The 20240-nt window shown below is 44.4% G+C and overlaps 2 protein-coding genes across 4 annotated transcripts; one reads left to right on the top strand and one right to left on the bottom strand.

Annotated features, from left to right (window-relative positions):
• Window positions 1–441: 441 nt before the first annotated feature.
• On the bottom strand, window positions 442–14942 carry vdac3 (voltage-dependent anion channel 3). Of its 3 annotated transcripts, none has more exons than XM_056296719.1 (10): window positions 14925–14942; window positions 11059–11180; window positions 9779–9850; window positions 3477–3526; window positions 2184–2336; window positions 1921–1973; window positions 1505–1732; window positions 1204–1354; window positions 871–928; window positions 442–738 (listed from the first exon to the last, which is right to left on the bottom strand). In XM_056296719.1, the coding sequence occupies exons 2-10, from the start codon at window positions 11174–11176 to the stop codon at window positions 647–649; spliced, it is 975 nt and encodes a 324-aa protein (XP_056152694.1). In that variant the 5' UTR covers window positions 11177–11180; window positions 14925–14942; the 3' UTR covers window positions 442–646. The 3 variants fall into 3 exon arrangements, with proteins under 3 accessions (XP_056152694.1, XP_056152701.1, XP_056152708.1); XM_056296726.1 differs by lacking the exon at window positions 14925–14942 and adding an exon at window positions 14163–14223; XM_056296733.1 differs by lacking the exons at window positions 11059–11180; window positions 14925–14942 and adding an exon at window positions 14163–14223.
• Window positions 14943–15323: 381 nt separating this feature from the next.
• On the top strand, window positions 15324–19938 carry enkd1 (enkurin domain containing 1). Its single transcript, XM_056294242.1, has 8 exons — window positions 15324–15413; window positions 15869–15959; window positions 16293–16520; window positions 17438–17610; window positions 17694–17852; window positions 18111–18253; window positions 18510–18646; window positions 19266–19938. The coding sequence occupies exons 2-8, from the start codon at window positions 15875–15877 to the stop codon at window positions 19424–19426; spliced, it is 1086 nt and encodes a 361-aa protein (XP_056150217.1). The 5' UTR covers window positions 15324–15413; window positions 15869–15874; the 3' UTR covers window positions 19427–19938.
• The last annotated feature ends 302 nt before the right edge of the window (window positions 19939–20240 follow it).

Genomic DNA, 20240 nt, shown 5'->3' on the forward strand with positions numbered 1-20240 from the left:
ACAGCCACCGTACAGCGTGACAATCTGCAATCTGCTTGTTCAAAGGGGGGGGGGGGGGAATAATGAAAACTAAACACATCCCTCTGGCTGTGAGACAATTTACCCTTAACTTATCAGACGCGACAAAACGTACACACGTCCTCTATTAATCTCATTTGTGTCAAAAATCGACAGATCCGATACCCGATGAGCGGGGTGGTGATTAGACCGCACAGTCAAAAGGTGCTTCAGATGTGTTCTCATAGAGGGTAACCTGGACATGAAGATCCGGCCAGCTCTGCTGTTTGCAGGGTACTCTGTACTTCTCTGTGATGAAAACGTAAAGGGTGGTACTGCCGTGGAAAACAACCCATATACTGTAAATCACTCACAACGCCTTTTTTAACAACAGCACTGGAGGTCTTGGAGGCTGCTAGGGGATGTACAGTTAAGGCCAAAGAATGTGTGTCTGTTGTGGTGTACGTGCATGCGTGTGCGTGGGGGGGGCAGGGGGGTCACGTGCGAGTGTGTTATGTAGGACTCGGAAGGGAGACGTGACACGGTCTTGTCGAAGAAGGGACATTTGAGGTTTTTGTTACGTTTGGGCTCTTCTCATATCTATCTCCCACGCCGCTTCTTCTCTCCTCGCCGTCTTGCGCCCGACTCCCTACGCCTCCAGCTCGAAACCCATGCCGACCTTGTGTCCTCCGGCGTTGAAATTCTTCCCGTCAATCAGAGCCGATAGCGTGACCTTCACTCCTGTGGGGGAAGAGGGTCAGAACGTGAAACGCTTACAGTGGCCCACCTGAGTTTACGCTCCATGAGTTATTGCTGCAGGGGCCACGTTGTCAGAGGTGAGAGAACAAACATGGAACAAAGCTATGGGTTTACCTGGCCTCAGGGTTTGTGTGTATCCAACCCCAACCAGACAAGCATTGTTGACTTTGGTCTGCATGGGGAAAAGAAAAACCGGTTAGAAAATCATGGCTGTGGTGTCAGTAAACCAGCTGCGTTATCGCTGACGTGAGATGCAGTGACATTACCGACACCACATCTATAGAGTCATAGATGTGTCGTTTCGGCTTGTAATTGTCTAGCCAGAGGTTGACAACTGCACATTGCCCCAAGCTATTTGCAAGTTCGGGGTTTTACCAAGCAACTACAGTGAGAGGGATTTACAGACACTTAGTTAGTGTGCGTCTGTGAGTATGTGCCAGCACTTACAGACAGGGTGGTATCCTTATCCAGCTGGTATTTAGCTCCAATTCCAAAGCGTGTGTTGTTGCTACCAGCCGTCCATGCCAGATTGACTGCTGTCTCCAAATTGCCGTTCACCTTTTGGTAAATGGAACCACCAAACTCTGTGCCGTCATTACTGAAATACAAGACATGTAAAGAAGCAGAGAACAAACTAAATCAACCTCTGTGTCTTAGTTTGCACTACAGATATCTTTTGGTGAAACTTGCCCCGTCTCATCCATTCCTACCCCGTCTTTCCCTTCACCGTCCGAGTTCAAACACTCACACATTGGTGTGGAGCTGGAAGTCCCCGGCCTTGTAGCCCATCGCAAAGTTGTTCTGGGTCAGTTTGGACTTGGCAGTGTCAAAAGCCATCTGGTAGCCAGCCAGCCAGCCCTCGTACCCAAGCACAGCAGCCGCATGCACCGTAGGGCCTGCCATGTCGAAGTCCAGGTCGCAGCCCACGTTGACGAAGTCGCGCTTGTAGCCAGTCTTCAGCTTGGCGCTCTTCTTGCTACAGAAGGTATGGTGGCATTGAGAGAGGATGTGTAAATGTTTTTGACAGTGGAAGCAGTTTCTGAATCGGGAATTGTGCTCGTGTCAGCTTCTCTACTGATTCATCAATCGATTGACTTCAATACCAGAGTTAACTTCAAAAATTCAGCACAACTTAAATTTTCATGTGAATAGGGTGCACCTTACCCAGTGTTGGGCACAAATGATGTGTCCAGAGCAAGCTTCAAGCCCTTAGCCAGCTAGTGACAGAAAATCAACACAAGGAGAAACACACTTAAAACAAACAGTTGACCTACAAATCAACCAGGTTTTCATAGAAAGAAGCAGATATCCCATTTGACATGATGGGCAAAACTGTTTTCAGCAGGATAATAATTCAACGTCTTTTCTTCACGGACAGTGAAAATGTAATTTTCAAAACTCTAGATAATCCAGCGTTTCTGACTCACCTGGTCCTCCATTGTGATTTCTGTGGTCAGCGTGTTGTCTGTGTTCCACTTCTGGTTGAAGCTAAGGCCCAGCTCCTTCACTTTGTACTTGGTCTCCAGGTGGCCGCCGGACTTCCCTGTGTCTGTGTTGTTGGAGCCAGAGGTGGAAAACTCCTGCAGGCGAACAGAGGATGAACTCATAAGTGACAAAGGACTGCAAGATATCAACAATTGCAGAAGTTAGAGGGAGAGAAATTCTATCCATGAGGGAGGAAGAGGAGAAACGGCGAGAGATGAACAGAATGACTGGGGAGGAAGAAAAGCATTGCGTCTCCACATCTCCTCTGCCACACAATCCCCCTCTCAGGTTTGTATGTCTGGTTATTGACCGGCATTACTGTCTGAAACTACGGAGTGGATTCACTAAGAGAGGAGTGGAGAAGAAGGGCTGCTGTGTTTGTGATTAGGGCAACAGGGAGAGTTGTGTTTCAGTGTGCCTGAGGATCTTAATGCGAGTGCTATCGAAGCTGTGCCGATGAAGAAAATGGTGTCAATAGGAGGAGCTATTACTGTAAAGAAACGGTGGGAAGGAAGGCATCTCACACAGACCCACACCTACACACAACACTTATCGCTGGCTTTCCCTGCAATGCACAATCACACACTCACATGTTCACACACTCTTACCATCTGACAGGAACGTCCAAAGAGGAAGCAGGAAAAAAAAAAGACAGAAAAAATAGAGAAAGTTAGAGAGAATGATACAGGATCTATGTTTGACCATTTATTCACTGTCTGGGAAACTATAAAGTGGTTCCTAAGGAAAACAGAACGTGGGACCCTGTGAGTTTTGAACACTTATGGAACGAATTAACAAAGGTTTTGACTGAGCTTTTTCTGGACCGGGGGAGAGTCCCAGTTCAAGTGCTCATTATGGTTTTAGCATGGCAACAGGTTTGTAGCAACAGAAACAGACAGGAGCCAGCTACATGCCCAGTAAACTCAGTTCCTTTTTTTATTCTTCCTTCTGCTCTCTAACACAACTTAATGGCTACAGGAGTGGAATGCACCACTAGCCGGACGGACGCTCGTCCTCTGCTGACCGTGTGTGTTAGACCGAGTGTGTGTGTGTGTGTGTGTGTGTGTGTGTGTGTGTGTGTGTGTGTGTGTGTGTGTGTGTGTGTGTGTGTGTCAGGAGGCAAACACACTGGCGTGGACTGCTGCCAGGTAGTGAGTCAGCCATTTGGGCAACACTGCAGAGCCCTGAGACAAGAGGTCCAGACATGACAATTAGGACAGAGCTGCTGCACTTACAACGCCACTCTGGGACTTGGTCTTCAGGTCCAGCTTCACAACTCCAAAGCCTGGATAGGAAAGAAAACACACGGGAGGAGACGTTTTTAGAAAGGGTAAGGGGGGGAGGGGTATCTGAACACTCAAGGGTCAGAGGAGCTTTTCACACTGTACACTGGGATTCTGAAACAGCTGCAGTGGAAATAAACAGCCTCCACTTTAAAAATACAAAGAACTGAATGAAAAAAATTTAACCACACACAAATTTTGCTTGAAAGGAAAATTCTGTTTTTTGACAACCTGGGTGCTCCTATTCATGGTTTTTTTCCCATTGTGCATATCGAACATGCAAGCATGTAAACTGGTTAGGGGCGGAAAAAGGTGAGAAGGGTGCGTGAGCAGAGAAAAACACACACCCGCTAGGGGTGTGTGGGGGTGTGTGTGTGCTCCCCCGGAGATTTTGTTTTGAAAAATAAGCTACTCATTTCTCATGTCTTTTAGGATTACTCTGGTGTCAGTCACAAGCTAACAGAATTACAAAACTGAGCAAAGTATTAACTTATTAAGTGCAAATGTACCTTTAGATATGATGTGCTCACATTTACAAAGAAAATGAACAAAGGCCAGCCCCACCAGGTACACAACTAATTACAATTATTTTCAAAATTATTGCTCTCCATATCCGCTCTGTGCCAGACACCATGTTAAAATGTGAAAAAATTACAAATGTGACTATGAAAGGATATCCCAAAAGAGTCCATCTGCTTACTAAGACCAAGAAAGTGGCTCACATCGCTCCGATTCTGAGGGCTTTACACTAGCTTCCTGTCCGTCAAAGAACTTGATGTGCGAGTTCCTCCGTCTCAGTGCCTCCACGGAGCGTTGGGTCGCTCCTCGGGATGAAGTCAGCAATGTTGAACCTGCAATGTTGGCTCACAGTGGGCTGCACCGTGGCCCAGTGGTTAGCACTGTTGCCTCACAGCAACAAGGTCCTGGGTTCGAAACGCAGGCCATCCCAGGTCCCCTGTGTGGAGTTTGCATGTTCTCCCCGTGTATGTGTGGGTTTCTTCCGAGTGCTCCCATTTCCTCCCACCGTCAAAAGACATATATGTTATGGCTGCGGCTGAAACCATTCCGAGACAAACCGCGCGAGGTCCATGTCCCCGCACCAAAATGGAGAGATGTGAGATTTTGGGACTCCTCTGGCCATCTCCATGAGGGAGTTCGGCTGGGGTGTGTACCCCACCACGTTCAGGTTTTCACAGATGCCTCCCTGGCCGGCTGGGGAGGGACCCCCGTCTAGGCAAGTGTGGGAGGCGTATGGTCTGGCACCCCTCGCCACCTTAATCTGCTGGACCTCACAGCGGTCAGAAGGTGCTTAACCTTAAGGAAAGCAAGTGATGTCAGGCTCCACCACAGTGGTGGCATACTTGAACAGACAAGGGATCCCTGGTCAGACCCCCGGCCCTGCACAGGATGACTGTCTCCATCCTGACATGGGCAGATCGCCATCTCCACTCCTTGAAAGCTCGCCATGTTCCGAGATCTCACAATGTGGGGTCAGACAGGATGTCTAGAGGGGGACCACTCAACGAGGACTGGAGCCTCTCCCTGGACATAGCTGATCAGATTTGCCGACGGTTCGGGCAACCGGTGGCCAACCTGTTTGCAAGCAGGGAGAACACCAAGTTCCCCCTGGGGTTTTCTCTGAGAACGACCGACGCCCCCCGCCATAGGAGGTAGACGCGTAAGCTCGCCAAGTGTGGCTTCACAGTCTGCTGTACGCTTTTCCACCCTTGCAGCTGATGACGCAGTTGCTTCACGGGATTCAAACGCAACATCGCTCTGTGATACTTGTGGTGCTGGACAGTAGGGTTGGGAACCGAAACTTGGTTCCAGATTAGAACCAAGTAAAAATGTCGGGTGCCAGGTACCCATTAAAAAAAGTTGAATTTCGGTTCTGCTTATCGGTTCTAAAAAAGAGATATAAATCTTTATTATATCTGCCAGGACCTATCTACTTTACACATCAACGCAATTGCGCCTGCGTGTCCGTGTCCATTTGTTTTGATACGAGCTAGCGGTTAGCATGTTTGACTAGCATCACAGCAGCAGTTTGAAAGGTGGACCGCAGTAAACGGTCCAAAGTGTGGCTGTACTTTGCCAAAGAAAGTGACAATAAGGCTAAGTGCAGTCAACGTTGGAAGTTTATTAGCTGCAAGGCAGGTTGCACCTCAAATCTGACCAAACGCTTAAGGCAGCACGGCATCGATTTGAAAGAATGTAGTGTTTGACATCCTGCGGTCTCCGACTGCGAGTGTGTCAGACTAAGACAGTGCCAGCACGTTGCGACCACCTTCAGTAGAGCCCGGGAAGACAGCAGGCCACAAGACATCATTCTCTTTGGCAATAAAAGGAAGTATGACCAAAGAGAAAACTGAGGAGTGCCACAGAACAGTAACGGCTTTTGTGGTGAAAGGGCTACATCCGTTCTCAGCTGTCGAATCCCCTTCATTTAGGCAGAAAGGGTTTTAAAAAAAAAAGTTGGGAAAAAAAGTTTGAAGATGATAGGTTACTTGTGCACTAAAAGTTACTGTCATGTTGAATTTTTATTTGCAGGGAGATGACCAGGGCCCTAAATTCAAAATACACTCCTCCCTCCAGATAGTTTGAGCAATCAACTAATTCCTGCATGGTACAAGATGGAAAAGTCTAACATTTTAAATATCTGAGCTCAGTGATGTTAGCAAATGGTTCAACTGTTACTGCTTTCCACTGTGTTGTTGTCGGGTGGAATATACACAAGATTAGAGCATTTTCCACCACTAATTATCTGCAAATATGACTGTTGTTTGGACACCAGTATTTTCCTTGGATGAGGTGTTTATTTCTATGTGTTTACATTGTTGATGTTCAGTTAATGCTTAAAAAAAAATAAAGATATTTTTGTTATCTGACCTCTTTTTTTACCATATTGGAATCAAAACTCGGAATCGATAAGAACCGGAATTGTTAACCAGAATCAGAATTGATACAATTCAAACAATACCCAACCCTACAGTGGAGAGTGGTGGTGGGGCCGTGGCTGGTCCCGGACCTGCCCATGGCCCTGCAACAGGCAGAGAGTACGATCCTCTCGCGGCCAGTTCCGGGATGGCGTCTCATGGTTTGGAAGTTGAGAGGATGAGGTTGAGCAAGATGGGCATGTGCCCCTTCCACCTCCAGGGCTCATTCAACGCACAGGTGGGTTTTTCAATCTGGTGCAAGACCAGGGACCTAAATCCGCATTCCTGCCCTTTGCAAAATGTTTTTTTTTTTTTTACAGGACCTGTTTGGTGGTGGCCATGCTGCTTCCACCTTGGGGGTGTTTGCAGCAGCAATGACAGCAGGCCATGATGGGTTTGGCCGCCTCACAATCAAGAACCCCCCCTTGGTCAAGCACTTTTTTCTGATGGGGGTCCATAGGCTGAGACCCCCAACTTGATGCCTTGTCCCTTAGTGGGACCTGTGGATGGTTCTGGATGGGTTGGCTGACCTGCCATTTGAGCCACTTGGCCGGGTGGACTTGGAGTTGTTAACTATCCAGATGGCCATTCTCTTAGTTCTTACTTCAGCCAAGAGGGCGGGGAACCTGTGTGCCTTGTCAATACACCCCTTCAGCATGTATTTCAGTGATGACAAGGGGTAGGTGGAATTGCACCCCAACCCATTCTTCCGGCCGAAGGTCATCACCTCCTCATTCAGGTCAAGAGTCATCTGTCTGACAGCATTCTTTCCTCCTCCTCACACTAACAAGGAGGAAGAGCACCTCCACACCCTGTGTCCCATGAGGGCACTTTGTTGTGGTGCTTTATTGTTTGTTGTTTAACGTAGAGCACTCGGCGATGGTCAGGAAATCTCAGGGGGCTTCTCTGTCGGCACAACAGCTTGCCCACTGGATTTGTGATACAATCCACAAGAGTTATGATGCTATGCGCCACCCCACCCCTGTGGACCTCAGGGCACACTCTACGAGGGGCATTGGATCCTCTCTGGCACTTTTCAGGGGAATGCTAGTGAAGACCTCTGCTTGGCGGCTTCTTAGTCCTCCACTTTGACCTTCGTGCAGTCACATGTCAGCTGCTGACTTGGTACCCCTTGTGGTGCTCAGTGCAGGGTCTAGGGGAGCCTTGTCTTCAGTTGACTGACAAGTTGGCTGTGTCAAGCCCTCGACGGGTTGGTGCAGTATGATCCGAGGACCCCAGGGGGGGCAATGCTCGACTGTTGGACTGCTGTTGTGGTGCAGTACAGTGCAAGACCCTCAGAGGGTGCAGTACTCGACTGTTGGACTGCTGCTGTGTAGGTTGCTGTTTGGCTGGTGTCAGACTAGTGTCAGTTTGGCCCAGCTGGGGGTACACTCATCCCTAACTGCCTTTGCCTTCGGTGTGAACCAATAGCTAAGCCCGTTAGAGGGCGGAGCATGAACGACAGAAATAGTAGTTACCCTGGATGTAACTCCAGTTCTATGAGTATTTGCATAGCCCTCTAACCACAAGCCCAGCTGGCCCCCGTCTTTGTTGCTGAGTTTCAAAGGGAGACGAGCACTGGAGACTCAGGGGCTTTATAGGTAGTGGGCGCTATTTGGCTCCTACCACCCGACTGGGTGGTGAGTACAAAGATCTTTCTCAGGTGCTGAGTCAATGGGGTAAACCAATAGCAAAGCCCATTAGAGGGCTGTGCACATATTCATACAACGGTAGTTACATCCAGGGTAACTACTCCCTCAGGGGAGCGATCCCTTCTCTGTTGCGCTCCCTGAGGTTTCTTCCTATTTTTTTCTCCCTGTTAAAGGATTTTTTTTTAGGGAGTTGTTCCTTGTCCGATGCGAGGGTCTAAGGACAGGATGTTGTATTGCTGTAAAGCCCACTGAGGCAAATTTGTAATTTGTGATAACAAGGAATGAAATTAATTTGTGATAATGGGAATTAAAGTCAAGTCAAGACAAATTGACTTTAATATCTAGCCCTTGTTTCATTGATAGTAGTTGCTACACTTTTGCTCTCCCTAGCACTGCCAGATGGATGGCAGCTATATTTGCTCTGCTGCCGTAATTTTTCTAGCAGACTGCTGCCATTGGCGTCTGTCAGTGGTTGCTGCTGACCGGATGCTTTTAGAGTGTGTGCGGTCCACCGTCTCATACCTGACATCCTCCCTTAACAATGTTAGTTAGCTTGCTAACAATTCTTGTTTCCTCCAATTTGATCTCTTACTTCAGGCTTTCTGACTGGCAGGCTCTCGACCACCCCAATCACCAATCATTTCTCAGCAGATCTGCATGAATCACGTAGGTTACCTATTTTGGATTCAAAATGGTGAATTTAATCAAAAGGTGACAAGTTTGCATGCCTGATATGATATTGTTTGACTCACCGGCTTCAATTTGGAGATTTTGGATTCAGGACTGCCACTAGGCAGAGCTTTACAATTGCATTTTATGAGGCAATTGAACATGCCTTGAACTTGTCTTTTCAACAACAAAAAACAAAAAATCAGTACCTCAGATTTTGTACATGATTTCTCTTTATCTATTAATTCTCATTTGTGTTGGCTGGGTAATTTATCGATGGTGACTATTTAGTATAGGCTTGTCATTCCAGCAAGTTGAACCAGGAAGTAGCTCAGTAATGTGAATGACCATTGATAATATTGAACAGTTTGGATAATGACTTCGAACTTGTACTTATGACCTCTGATGACTAGTAGTTCTTTCCTACGTTAATAATATTGAATAATATTGAACAGCTGATAATATTGAATAATATTGAACAGTTGATAATATTGATAATATTGAACAGTTTGGATAATGACTTCTAACTTGTACTTTGATGCACTTATGACCTCCGATGACTAGCAGTTCTCCTGATTTCCTGCGTTAAATGCACTTATTGTAAGTCGCTTTGGATAAAAGCGTTGGTTAAATGACTGTAATGTAATGTACTTTCATTTAAACTTCCAAATACTATGTGGTTTAGATAATTGGGTTGAATTAGACTTGTTGAAACACATCCGACACTTGTGTCTTGTGTTTGGATTTCCCCCAAGACGCCTTTGTAAAGCTGAATGCAGCTGTGGTCCTGCGTCCAAAATCTCCAAAATGAAGCCGGAGAGTAAAATGATATAACTGATATGCACGATGGCAAAAACTAAGAAAATAAAACCCAGGTTCTAAAAAAACCCCAGAATTTTCCTTTGACACTGCCTCATTTCAAACCCACATTGCAGGAAATAAGACAGCAGTGTTCAATATGCACTTGTGCACACTTTAACAAGATTTGCTGACTTACCATAGCCCTTGTTGAAGATGTCTTTGGCGGATTTCCCCAGGTCTGAGTATGCAGGAGGGACAGCCATTGTGCCTACGGAAAGAGACATGCAGCTATAAGTTTCAAAACGCCTTCACAATGAAACACACACAATCACACAAATCACCCACACACACTACACTGCAACATCTTGACAGTTGCACAAATAAGCTGAATCACTCTTAGACAAATAATAAAACGTAGCTATGACCAAAGAGTCAGCCAAGCGTCTGTCTACATTTCAAAACATGGACAGTGCTGCACAACAGAGGAAGCTGAGAACTGCGATGGAGAAGATAATCCGAAGACACACAGACAGTTATAGCAGCAGTTAATGGACATGCTCAAACGCAAAGCATCCTGGGGTTCCCACCAGTATTTACTATCCAATAGGAAGCACAGCCCATAACTGGAACAGTAGAGTAGGAAGCAATATCATTACAGCTGGAAAACACTGGCCATTTGGAGCTGGTCTCACATTGATCCGGGTAACTGTGATATATCGTTTTGTCCCACCCCCCACCCCCCATGCCCACTTTAAATCTATTGATTTTTTGACATCCATCCATTAGCATAACAGATGTTGTTAAACTAATGAAATTGATTTCCTAAAAAGGGTCAGACGGAGAAATGTTTTGGAACATGGGAAGTTATGTTCTGAGAAACCACATGGCCATTCAGATATGGCCATACCAGATTACTCACACAGTGTTGGGTGTGTCATCTATAATATTTAAGCTGTATTTTAAAGGGAGTGTGACTGATGAATGTGCGAGCCATGTCAGTAGTCCTACTATGTCGCTGCGTGCTGCATGGTAACACAAGCAAAGACAGGTTTGGTTAGTCAGCAAGTGACACTCCGGCACACCACTGCACTGCGCTAGGTTTGAAACTGTCATCAGGGTCCCTAGAGTTCTGCATATGTGCGTGTGTGCGTGCGTGCGTGCGTGCGTGTGTGGATTTACATGAATGGTTGTGAAGGTGACGTGGCAAAGCCACTGGGTAGTTCCTGCGGTCGCTGATACCCTAAATACTTACTAAGCTCTCCTTATTGGCCCTTCCTCTCGCATTTTACCTTCATGGTTTCCCTCTTTGATGACAAACACAGGTAACACTCACTCCGTCTTCACCTGTCGCATCCTTTCTGGTAGACATGGAGAGGGAATTCTTGTTGGGGTGGGGGGGCGGGGGACCTGACGCTCAATCTTGGGACCCTGATAACACATCATCTGTCTCTGCCCCTCACACCACTCCCTACTCACCGTGTCCCTTGTGTGTGTGGGGCCCACATGTCACACAGTGGTCTTTGTTCTCTGCATGTTTGCTCTTTTCTGTTCTGTTTTCCTGCTGCACCACACTCTGCAGGCCTGTCTCTGCCATGACTCTTCAGAGGATGGGAATGCAATGAGAAACAATAGAAACTTCTGGCAAGCAGTCCTACATTGTTTTTGTTGGGTTTTTTTTTTTTTTTTTTACAACTGACTGTGCACAGCATGTGGCCTTGTCTGCCTCCATGGAACTAGCCTTTGCTTTGTGTGTGTGCAGTGTACAACACCGCGGCTGTAGCTAAGCTAAGCTAACACTCACATGTTCGCTTAGCTTGTCTGTGGACCCACAAGTCAGAGCTGCTCGCCTATCTACACAGGTGTGACTTGGCCAACAATTGCATCACATTGCTTTTACAATAGCCAGAGATAGGTGTGTACTGTGTGTGCTGCATGTAAGCTCGATAACTACCGACCGTAGGGCCCCTTTATGGCACTGGCCGCTGGTATTTTTATGGGCCAAAGGATAGTGGTGAGCTGCATTTATGGAAAACACTATATAGTCTAGAAAACGACAGTCTGTCAAAACATTAAAGCACACTGAATCTGTGCAAAGAGATCCCAGCACAAAATAGACTGGTAGTGTGACACAGGCGCTGGTCCCCATTTCAGTGTGCTCACAGGCTGAGCTGAACCAAGCCTTTCAGGAACACCATATTAGCAAGTACAAGGATGAACCTTCTGTCCTACAGCTCCTCTTCCCAATGTTCTTCTCAGCACTTACCACCTAACAAAATACACATGGGAGTGGGCTGTCCATTTACAGACATATGTAGTCCCTCTGTTTCTGTCCCTCTCTCTGTCATGCATGCACACACACCTCTCGTCTTTTGTGCTGTCTCGATGCCGTTGCTCAGTACCATGACATTGATCGACGAGCTGATCTGAGTGGGCATTTTGCTGAATTTGTGCAGCTCCCGGTCAGTCTGTCTGTCAGTTAGTGCCCCCCCCTTCTCACACACCCTGTCTCCTTCTAACCTCCTTCCCCAGTCTGTTTGTTGACTCCCCTCAATCCTACCCTTCTTCACTCATACCCCAAACCCTGGTCTATATTTATCGCAGGTGAACTTGACACTACAACACATGCGACTGGTGGGGTTTTTTTTTTTTAAATGGCCGCTGGTCCCTATGCAGCTTGACAAAGCCCTTATATGAACCAATGTACCTCCTTTACAACAAAATATGAATATGTATGCCTGCACACTCATATTGTGCAAAAACAAACGAAATCTCCAACCCGTCACTGCTAACACACTCCTCTTCTGCCCCTCACTTCCTTACACTCACCTTCCTTAAATCACATCCACCGAGCTTCAGGGTCATAATGATACTCATTAATCATCCGACAACAGACAGGAAAACACCTGTCACATGAATACCAGCATGGCGGCTGTAGTTTTCTATAACACAACCTCAATGGTTATACAAAACAAAGGGGAATAACATTACCAGACCATGCTGTGAAAGCAGCATGCAACGCAGCCACCTCATGCCACTTTAAAATCTGAGAAAGCTTGACAATGATTTCATAAACTCTATTTATAATGTTCACACAAATAAGTGGCTCTGTACATGGTGAACAGTAGTCCCTCTGAATTTGCCTACATTTCAAAATGGGACCACCTGGTTAAATAAAAGCTAAATAAAATACATTTTAAAAAAATCAGATGAATGTTGTAGCATACTGAAATGAAGCATTCATGATGAACATTCTATGGCTAAACAAATGAACAACCTTAAAAGTTTTAAAAAAGCAACACAATTACTTGGGAAGGCTGCTAGGCCTCGTTGACAAAACCTTCCGATAAAGGGAAACCCGGGTAAGTCTGTCTGGCGTGTAAGAGGAATGTGTTAATGTGAGATAAGGTCAAGAGCATTCAGGTTACACTAAGACAATTTATAGCCTGCATGTACAGTTCAATGCTTCGCTATGCGCTGACTTTGGGCCTCCATTTTGGGCCTCAATATATGGATGCACAAGAAAACTACTTCCTGTGCACTAAAAGAAAAGGCATCTGACGAGAAAGTACCTAACACGGTGTTTAACAATGGAGCTGGGCTAGATAGACTGTACGAGACAGTGCTTTTAGAGTCACGCTGTAATGTTTTATGAAGATTCAAGTTCTCGGTATTAAACAACCTTGCTTTCACAAATGTCACCAGTGCCCTTGGCAGGACGGGATGTGGCTTCAGTACTTTGGATAGCGACTTGCCTATAAGCGACTGACCCGGTGGAAATGCTCACGCCATTCCACTGGGTTTACTTCGCCGACACCATCCCGTCGATTTCACATCAATATCTTCTCCCCGACGATTCAAGCCAATTGCACCGCTTACAAACCTATCCAATTACTGCCGCCTATTACATCAGAGCCCGGGCGAGGGGGCATGGACGTCGTTATAACCCGTTTGTCCGATGACGGACCTTGTGGATTTACACACGCTACTAGATAGAAATTGTAAAAGGATTTAAGGCATTGTGTCGCCCTTTGAGATAAGCAGATGGGCCAGGACAGACAGATGCGTCCATTGCTCTCCATTGTTCACGGGTCAGTACGGTCTCTTGCCGGCCGTTTCTCAAAACCACACAACCTACCCGTCTAATGTCTCCAACACAACAACTCCTCCCCTCGCAACAACAACAAAAAAAGAAGAATCCGGCGATTGTGGAGCAAAAGCAATATTAGCCTACTTTATGTCTTTTAGCAACAAAAAAAAAAGATATCTGCTCTGTCAACGCTCGTCGTAAAATAAGTGTAGATCGAAAGAGAGCCCTTAACCACAAGTATGTATCGATGGACACATTTTGTTTTCACTGATTTAGAATTTGAGATTAGCACTGGGACGTATTTGGGCCCGAACAGCCTGTGTAACCTACTGCAGACTTCCATTCCCACCCTACGTTAGCTGTACACCCGCCTCCCTTCCCTGTAGCGGTCACCTAGCCGAAGCCATCTACAGTTTCATTACCATGCAGTTAGACAGACGGACTGAAATAAATTTAGGAGAGCAGAAACGGCAAAGGGCAAGCATTTCCCTACCTTTATATCTGGGGCGACGCTCTGTTCTGTTGAATCGGGCACAGTGAAGGAGAAAGCAGAGACGGACCGACTGCGCATGTGCAACAACGTACCATGAGGGCGGGGCCGTTGTGTAATTGTCATTGAGCAGAATTATGCTTCCAACATTTTTATCCTTTCTAACCAAAACACTTAATCCCTTTTTCATGGTTTTAGTATGGATGGTGTCGGCTAGTGTGTTGCCAAACTGATTCTAAATGGTTTCCCTTTGCGCTCTGCTGGGTAATGAAACTGACTTGACTTAATCACAAAAAGTTGACATGGCGTTAGAAAACTGAAATGCAAGAGTTAGGAAAAATTGTTTAATCTGGGCCTATTTTTGTTAGATTTAGGTTTAAACGTACGTGCCGAAATTACGGAATCGCGCTTGATGCTAACTGCAATTCCTCAGACTTGTGATAATCGTTTATTTGTTTTATATCTGATTTAAAGGAGGGGCTGCCTATAACCTTGTATAGCCATTTAAACACCTCAATGACACCATTTACAAGCATGGAAACGCTGCATCAATCTTGGCGTCATAAAACCAAGCCGCCAGGGGGGGGCAGTCGTCTTCCGCCCCCAACAACTGTGGCCAATGAAAGCCGGTCGGTCGGCCATAGGTGTAGAATATAAAATCTGGAATGGAAATGTTCCCGGAGTCTATACAAATATAAATGACGTTTTTAAACGTTTTCAGATAGGAGTAGAAACCAATAATACTAATTAGTGAGGATTACATACCGATTATCCGTCCAGCTGTCCTTTTTTGTTGTATTTTCCATTCCGATTCAGACATGAATACATCTATTCAAAGTTAGAAATGAGTCAGAATTCTTTTCAGTAAAACCTATATAACCTATGTAATGCTCAAGAAATAAATATCTACCAATACTATACACCAAACTGTACACAAAAGACAAGAAATGTGGATGTCTATTTTCATTCCTACACTATTCATTTGAATAAAAGTCCCACGTGTTTGTCGAGCCAGTGTTGACCGTACACACGGGTGCTTGTTCTATGTGTTCTAGTTCTGCGAGGGGTTGTTCCGTTGCCGGGGTGACGTGTTGTTGATACTACCGTACGGTGGCGTCGATCTGCGTAACGTTGCATTAAAACTCAACCGATTAACAAGTAAAGGTAACTCTTCAGCAATAACTCCATGTAAAAAATAAATACATAATAAACGTTACTAAACATTCGTAGGACGCGTTTCTTCCCTCCACACAAGTGAGTGTTTTTTTTTGTTTTTGTTTTTTTTGGTCTTTGGGAATCTACTCATGCCATAGAAGCGGAACGGGATCTCTTGGCGATAAGCTAGTGAACGCTAGCTAGCCTAACGCTAGTTAACGCACGCAATCTCCTGGTTAACTGGCAACTGAAGAAGGGTTACTACATCGATGTTGGCTTTTTACGTTTAGGAAATAGTGGATCATAAAAACTACAAATTCACTTTAGGAATTCCCTTCTCCATTGTAAATTACATATGTTTTAACTAGCTGAAAGGAGAAGAAGAATCTCTGTAGATAATAAATAGTATTGTATCTATGAATTTCTAGTGTGTTTTATTTCTCATGCAGGCCTATTCATGTCAAGGTGCAGTGTGTTACAGTTTATTATTTATGTTTTGTTAAGGTGTCTTAACAGTCAAATTAAATATTCATTCTAGTGATTAATTTCAGCAGCATCTGATGTGTGAGGGCCCTTCTTCGATATCTGGGCCAATCCCCCCGGACCCTTCCCTGCTCCCGGAGTACTACAAACGTCCTGCCTCTGGTAAAATTGAACCTTAATATTGACCTTTTCCCTTAAAGACCAGCTATTGTATTAGCCTTCGAATAACTGTTGTTCATGAACTTTTACTAAATTAATTGTTTATGAACTATTGTGAACTGTTGTCCAGAGTCAGTTGCGCATCGGACAAAGGAGCATATACCATGTACCTCTTAAAGTAAAGTTCAGAAAAGAAACTTAACTCACAAGCACCCTCGCCAAACTTTTTGACTGGAACATTACAGTTTTAGTCTTACAAACCCACAATGAATACATTTCACAAAATGAATGAGCTACAAGCTACATTTGGCAATCATGTTCTTTTTTTTTTCCTAGCCTGTGGTCGTTTAGAGGGAAATCGCAATGAGAGTTTGGCCCTGCTCTCATGCTCTCTTGCCCCAGACCCAGTGTTGTACCCTGGCAGCAACAGCTCTCGTGTCCCTCCCCATCCACCCCGCATCAGTCCTAATGCTGCCCACATCCTGGAACGTGGACAGAGGGGGGTTGTGGGGACGCTGCTCAAACTGGAAGGGGTGTCCTTCACCCCTAATTCCCCCAAACAAAGTAAGCACAGTTGTCCCTTCAGTAATGACTACAGGCACTTTTATTGTCTTTGAAAGATATTGTTCTTAACAGCTCAGTTATGCAGACAGAACATCAGCCACTCTGCTTCATCTCTCCCAACCAATAGCAGGTCTTCCTAATGGGACCATGTCCATAGTATGCAATAGCATATAAGTATCTATAGCACATAGTAGATATTTTTATGATTAATTGCTCTGTGGCAGAGTCTGAGAAGGATCTTGGCCTGTTTTTTCTGTGAATGCATGATGTCTCAGACTCTCAACATATGTATTTTGCATTGTTTTGCCGTGACTAAATGTAGTCATTAAGTTCCTTCATTGAGTATTTGTGTGTAAATCTCTTATCACATTGCCTACTCTGTCCACTCGGCACCTTTTGTACACCTGTCTGTCCTGGAAGAGAGATCCTTCCTCTGATGCTCTTCCTGAAGTTTCTCCCATTTTTTTCCTGAAAAATTGTTTTCTGTGTTTTTACCTCAGCCAAACTGAGGGTCTTACAATAGGGGGTGCCATACATGGTTGTTTGCTGTATTTAGCTGTTTCTGAGAATGCATTGTGATTATGGTAAAGCCCTTTGCTACCATAACTGTGATTTTGGGTTAAACAAAGAAATTTGACTTGACTAAAGAAGAGTCTCAAGTCTCACCTTTTTAACTTTTAACTTTTCCCTAAGGTGCCTCTGTCTCTCTGGTGTATTCCACCAACTGTTTTGATCTCTTACTTTTTATCGTCCAGGTTTTATCTATTGCTTTTATCTCTTTTTGATATTTTAACTCTTTATCTTTTGTTAAGCGAACTGTGTTGCACAGTGTGCTCTGTGAATAGAGTATGTTTTTATTGTTTGAATTAACATATTTTAGACAACTTTGTGACTCCACTGCAACTCTTGTCCTTCAGAACAGCTGATACGGGACTATGGTAAAGAAAATGTACGTCGGCTCAGGGAGATCCAGAGGCGCTGCAAAGAGCAGGAGGCTGAGCGAGAACTCTCCCGCCCTGTCCCAGTCAAAGCTCTCTGGAGCTCCCCCAAATACCAGGATGTCCCATCAAGGGTTATGGCCCAGCCACAGGTAACAGGATCTGTGTATCAGAGCTGAAAATTTTTGAGCTATTCACTGTCTTTTCCTTTTATCTAATGTCCGCTGTCACATAGAAAACAAGCCTGCCTATGAAGCCACAATGCCAAAACTTTCTAAGGGCTCACTCGAAGTGTGGGTCTGCTGGCCCACCTAGGCCACAAGGCAGTGCCTCTCCCTCTGCTTTGCAGCACCCTACCTCCTGCAATTCTACAGGGGACCAGAACACAGTACAGGTGAGAATAATTGATATTTACATACACATAGCCTCTGAAAAAAATACACAGCAACATGTTGATACGCCAAAAAAAAACAGACATTGTACATATTAAGTTGCATTAATCTAATACAGTCTCAAAGAAGGTTGAATCAGTTCATTTGGATACGTTTATAAACATTTTATCCAAATTAACTGATTCAACCTTCTTTGATTCTCTTACCTGGATTTTTGAGCATGCATCAAGACACTAATACAGTTCTGTATGTGGACACAGTTACAGATCCAAGGTAAAACTATAGATTTCATAAACTACAACGCCAGAGCAGCAGGAAAGACTGCACTGCGTCGATGCAAATCACTGACGAACCTCAGAGATAAGCCTGTGCCCAGTGCAGTTAAAGGACAGGTGCCACAGTAGTGAGTATTAATATGCTACATCAATATTCAGTTGCCAAGTTAAAGTCAAAGTATGGGCAGAAAAACATTATCATTTTCTATAGTCTGATTTTTAGTTGATTTTAACACAATCTTTCCTAACTACTTTTGTTCCTGTTTTCCTTCTCTCTCACTTACACACACACGCACACGCACACGCACACGCACACGCACACACACACACACACACACACACACACACACACACACACACACACACACACACACACAAAACCAGTCTTGAGGAGAGGAAAGAACAATGGCGAAGAGAGGCGGAAGAGAGGAGAAGGAATATCCCCGATCCAACTGTCCCTGCTGGTCACACACTGATGCCAGAGAGTGAGAGACAGACTACACTGCAGTCCCTTCAAAAGAGTATGCATCTGCTCTGATTAATCTCTTCCCTTTCATTAATAATGATGATGCTGTTACCTTAAAGGAGACATGCAACGCAGTCCTGACATGTCATTTTTTCCATCTGTCTTTGTACGGCTGAGAAGGTCGTGACAAGTCCATCTCGGAATTTAAACTAGTCTTGCTTTTTGGCAATCTTTTATACCTCAAAAAACATGAATTATTCTCCTGGTAAATTTAGAATGCATATGACCCAACAAGCAATTCCTTGTTTTATTAAAATATAACCATTTAAAACTGGTTGATTCCTTATTCCTACAATTATCTACCAAAAGGCACAGTGATAAGCAGTAGGGGGCTGAGTTGACTGTTTTTATTTGTATAAGACCTGTTTGGTGAATCATATGACACATCAACCAATGTGCTGTAAGAATTTAGAAAGGGTTTTTAAGTAATTTTCAATAAGGTATTATGTGTGTTTTCCAAAAAGCAAAACAGGACTAAACTAGCAGGTTTTGTATTGGAACTAAAGGCCATGATCTCAGCTATAAAGAAATGAAGGAGAATGGCAACATATCAGAAAAAAAACTTAGTTATTGTAATCATTTCCTCTCTTCTGCTTTGTCTCATTTCTTTGTAGGCCACCAGTCCCTGGTGGGTGAGCTGCTCAGTCTCCCAGTCAGGACAGATACTCTAAGCATTCGCTCCCGTCGTGCTGATCTAGATCGCAAGCTTTCTGAAATGGAGGAAGCCATCAAGATCTTTTCGCGGGACAAAGTATATGTCAAAATAGATTCATAATGTTCATTCTTTCTTCTTTGTGTTTTACCTGCTTTTGAATAGTATTCAGCCCCTGTAGCACTTTGTGGTGAAAAGTGTTTTAAGAGTAAAATGCATCATTACTTTTTTATTGAAGTTATTTGAAGAAAGACATACCTGGGTCAGTACTATCTGCTGAGCATAGATCCCGTTTTGGTTTGATGTTACACATAACATTACTCTGAAGCTTGAAATGTAGACAATGAACAATGTTGTTTTAAAAATTTTAAATGAGATTTGAAATGAAAATCTAGATTATGAATTGAAATGATTGAATATCATGTGGTGTCGAGATGCTACTGAATGCTACCCACTGGAATCACAAAAAACTTTGCTGCTAGATAAATGAAGAAGAAAATAAACGATGTACTGTAAACCAAACACACCAGGTACATACATTAATTCAGAAAACAAGGTAAACATGTTTTAAATTATAATTGTTCAAGTATAATCATCATTGTATCATGGTGTTTATTTTGTCTAAAATGACTTTCAACAGGTAATTGTTCATTATAAAGCTTTTATGATGAGCTAAAATAGATGTGTCCTTACTAACTGATTATTTTGAATTAAAATATCCTTGAGGTACAGTTCAAAGATGCTGACGATCAGACATCTCTTATTCCATAAGGGGTCTGATGGTGTTGACATTTCTTTCACAAATATGGTCAGGTGAGTTCATGGAATAGCAAGCAAGTAATTTCATCTATGCAGATGAAACTCTGGGATTAAGTCGTGACTTTTGGAAACTGTCCGTCTGTCATGACGTAGCAGACGTGCTGCGTCATCGCTTTGC

Source organism: Lampris incognitus, chromosome 1 (assembly GCF_029633865.1).
Source record: "Lampris incognitus isolate fLamInc1 chromosome 1, fLamInc1.hap2, whole genome shotgun sequence".
Classification (NCBI taxonomy): domain Eukaryota; kingdom Metazoa; phylum Chordata; class Actinopteri; order Lampriformes; family Lampridae; genus Lampris; species Lampris incognitus.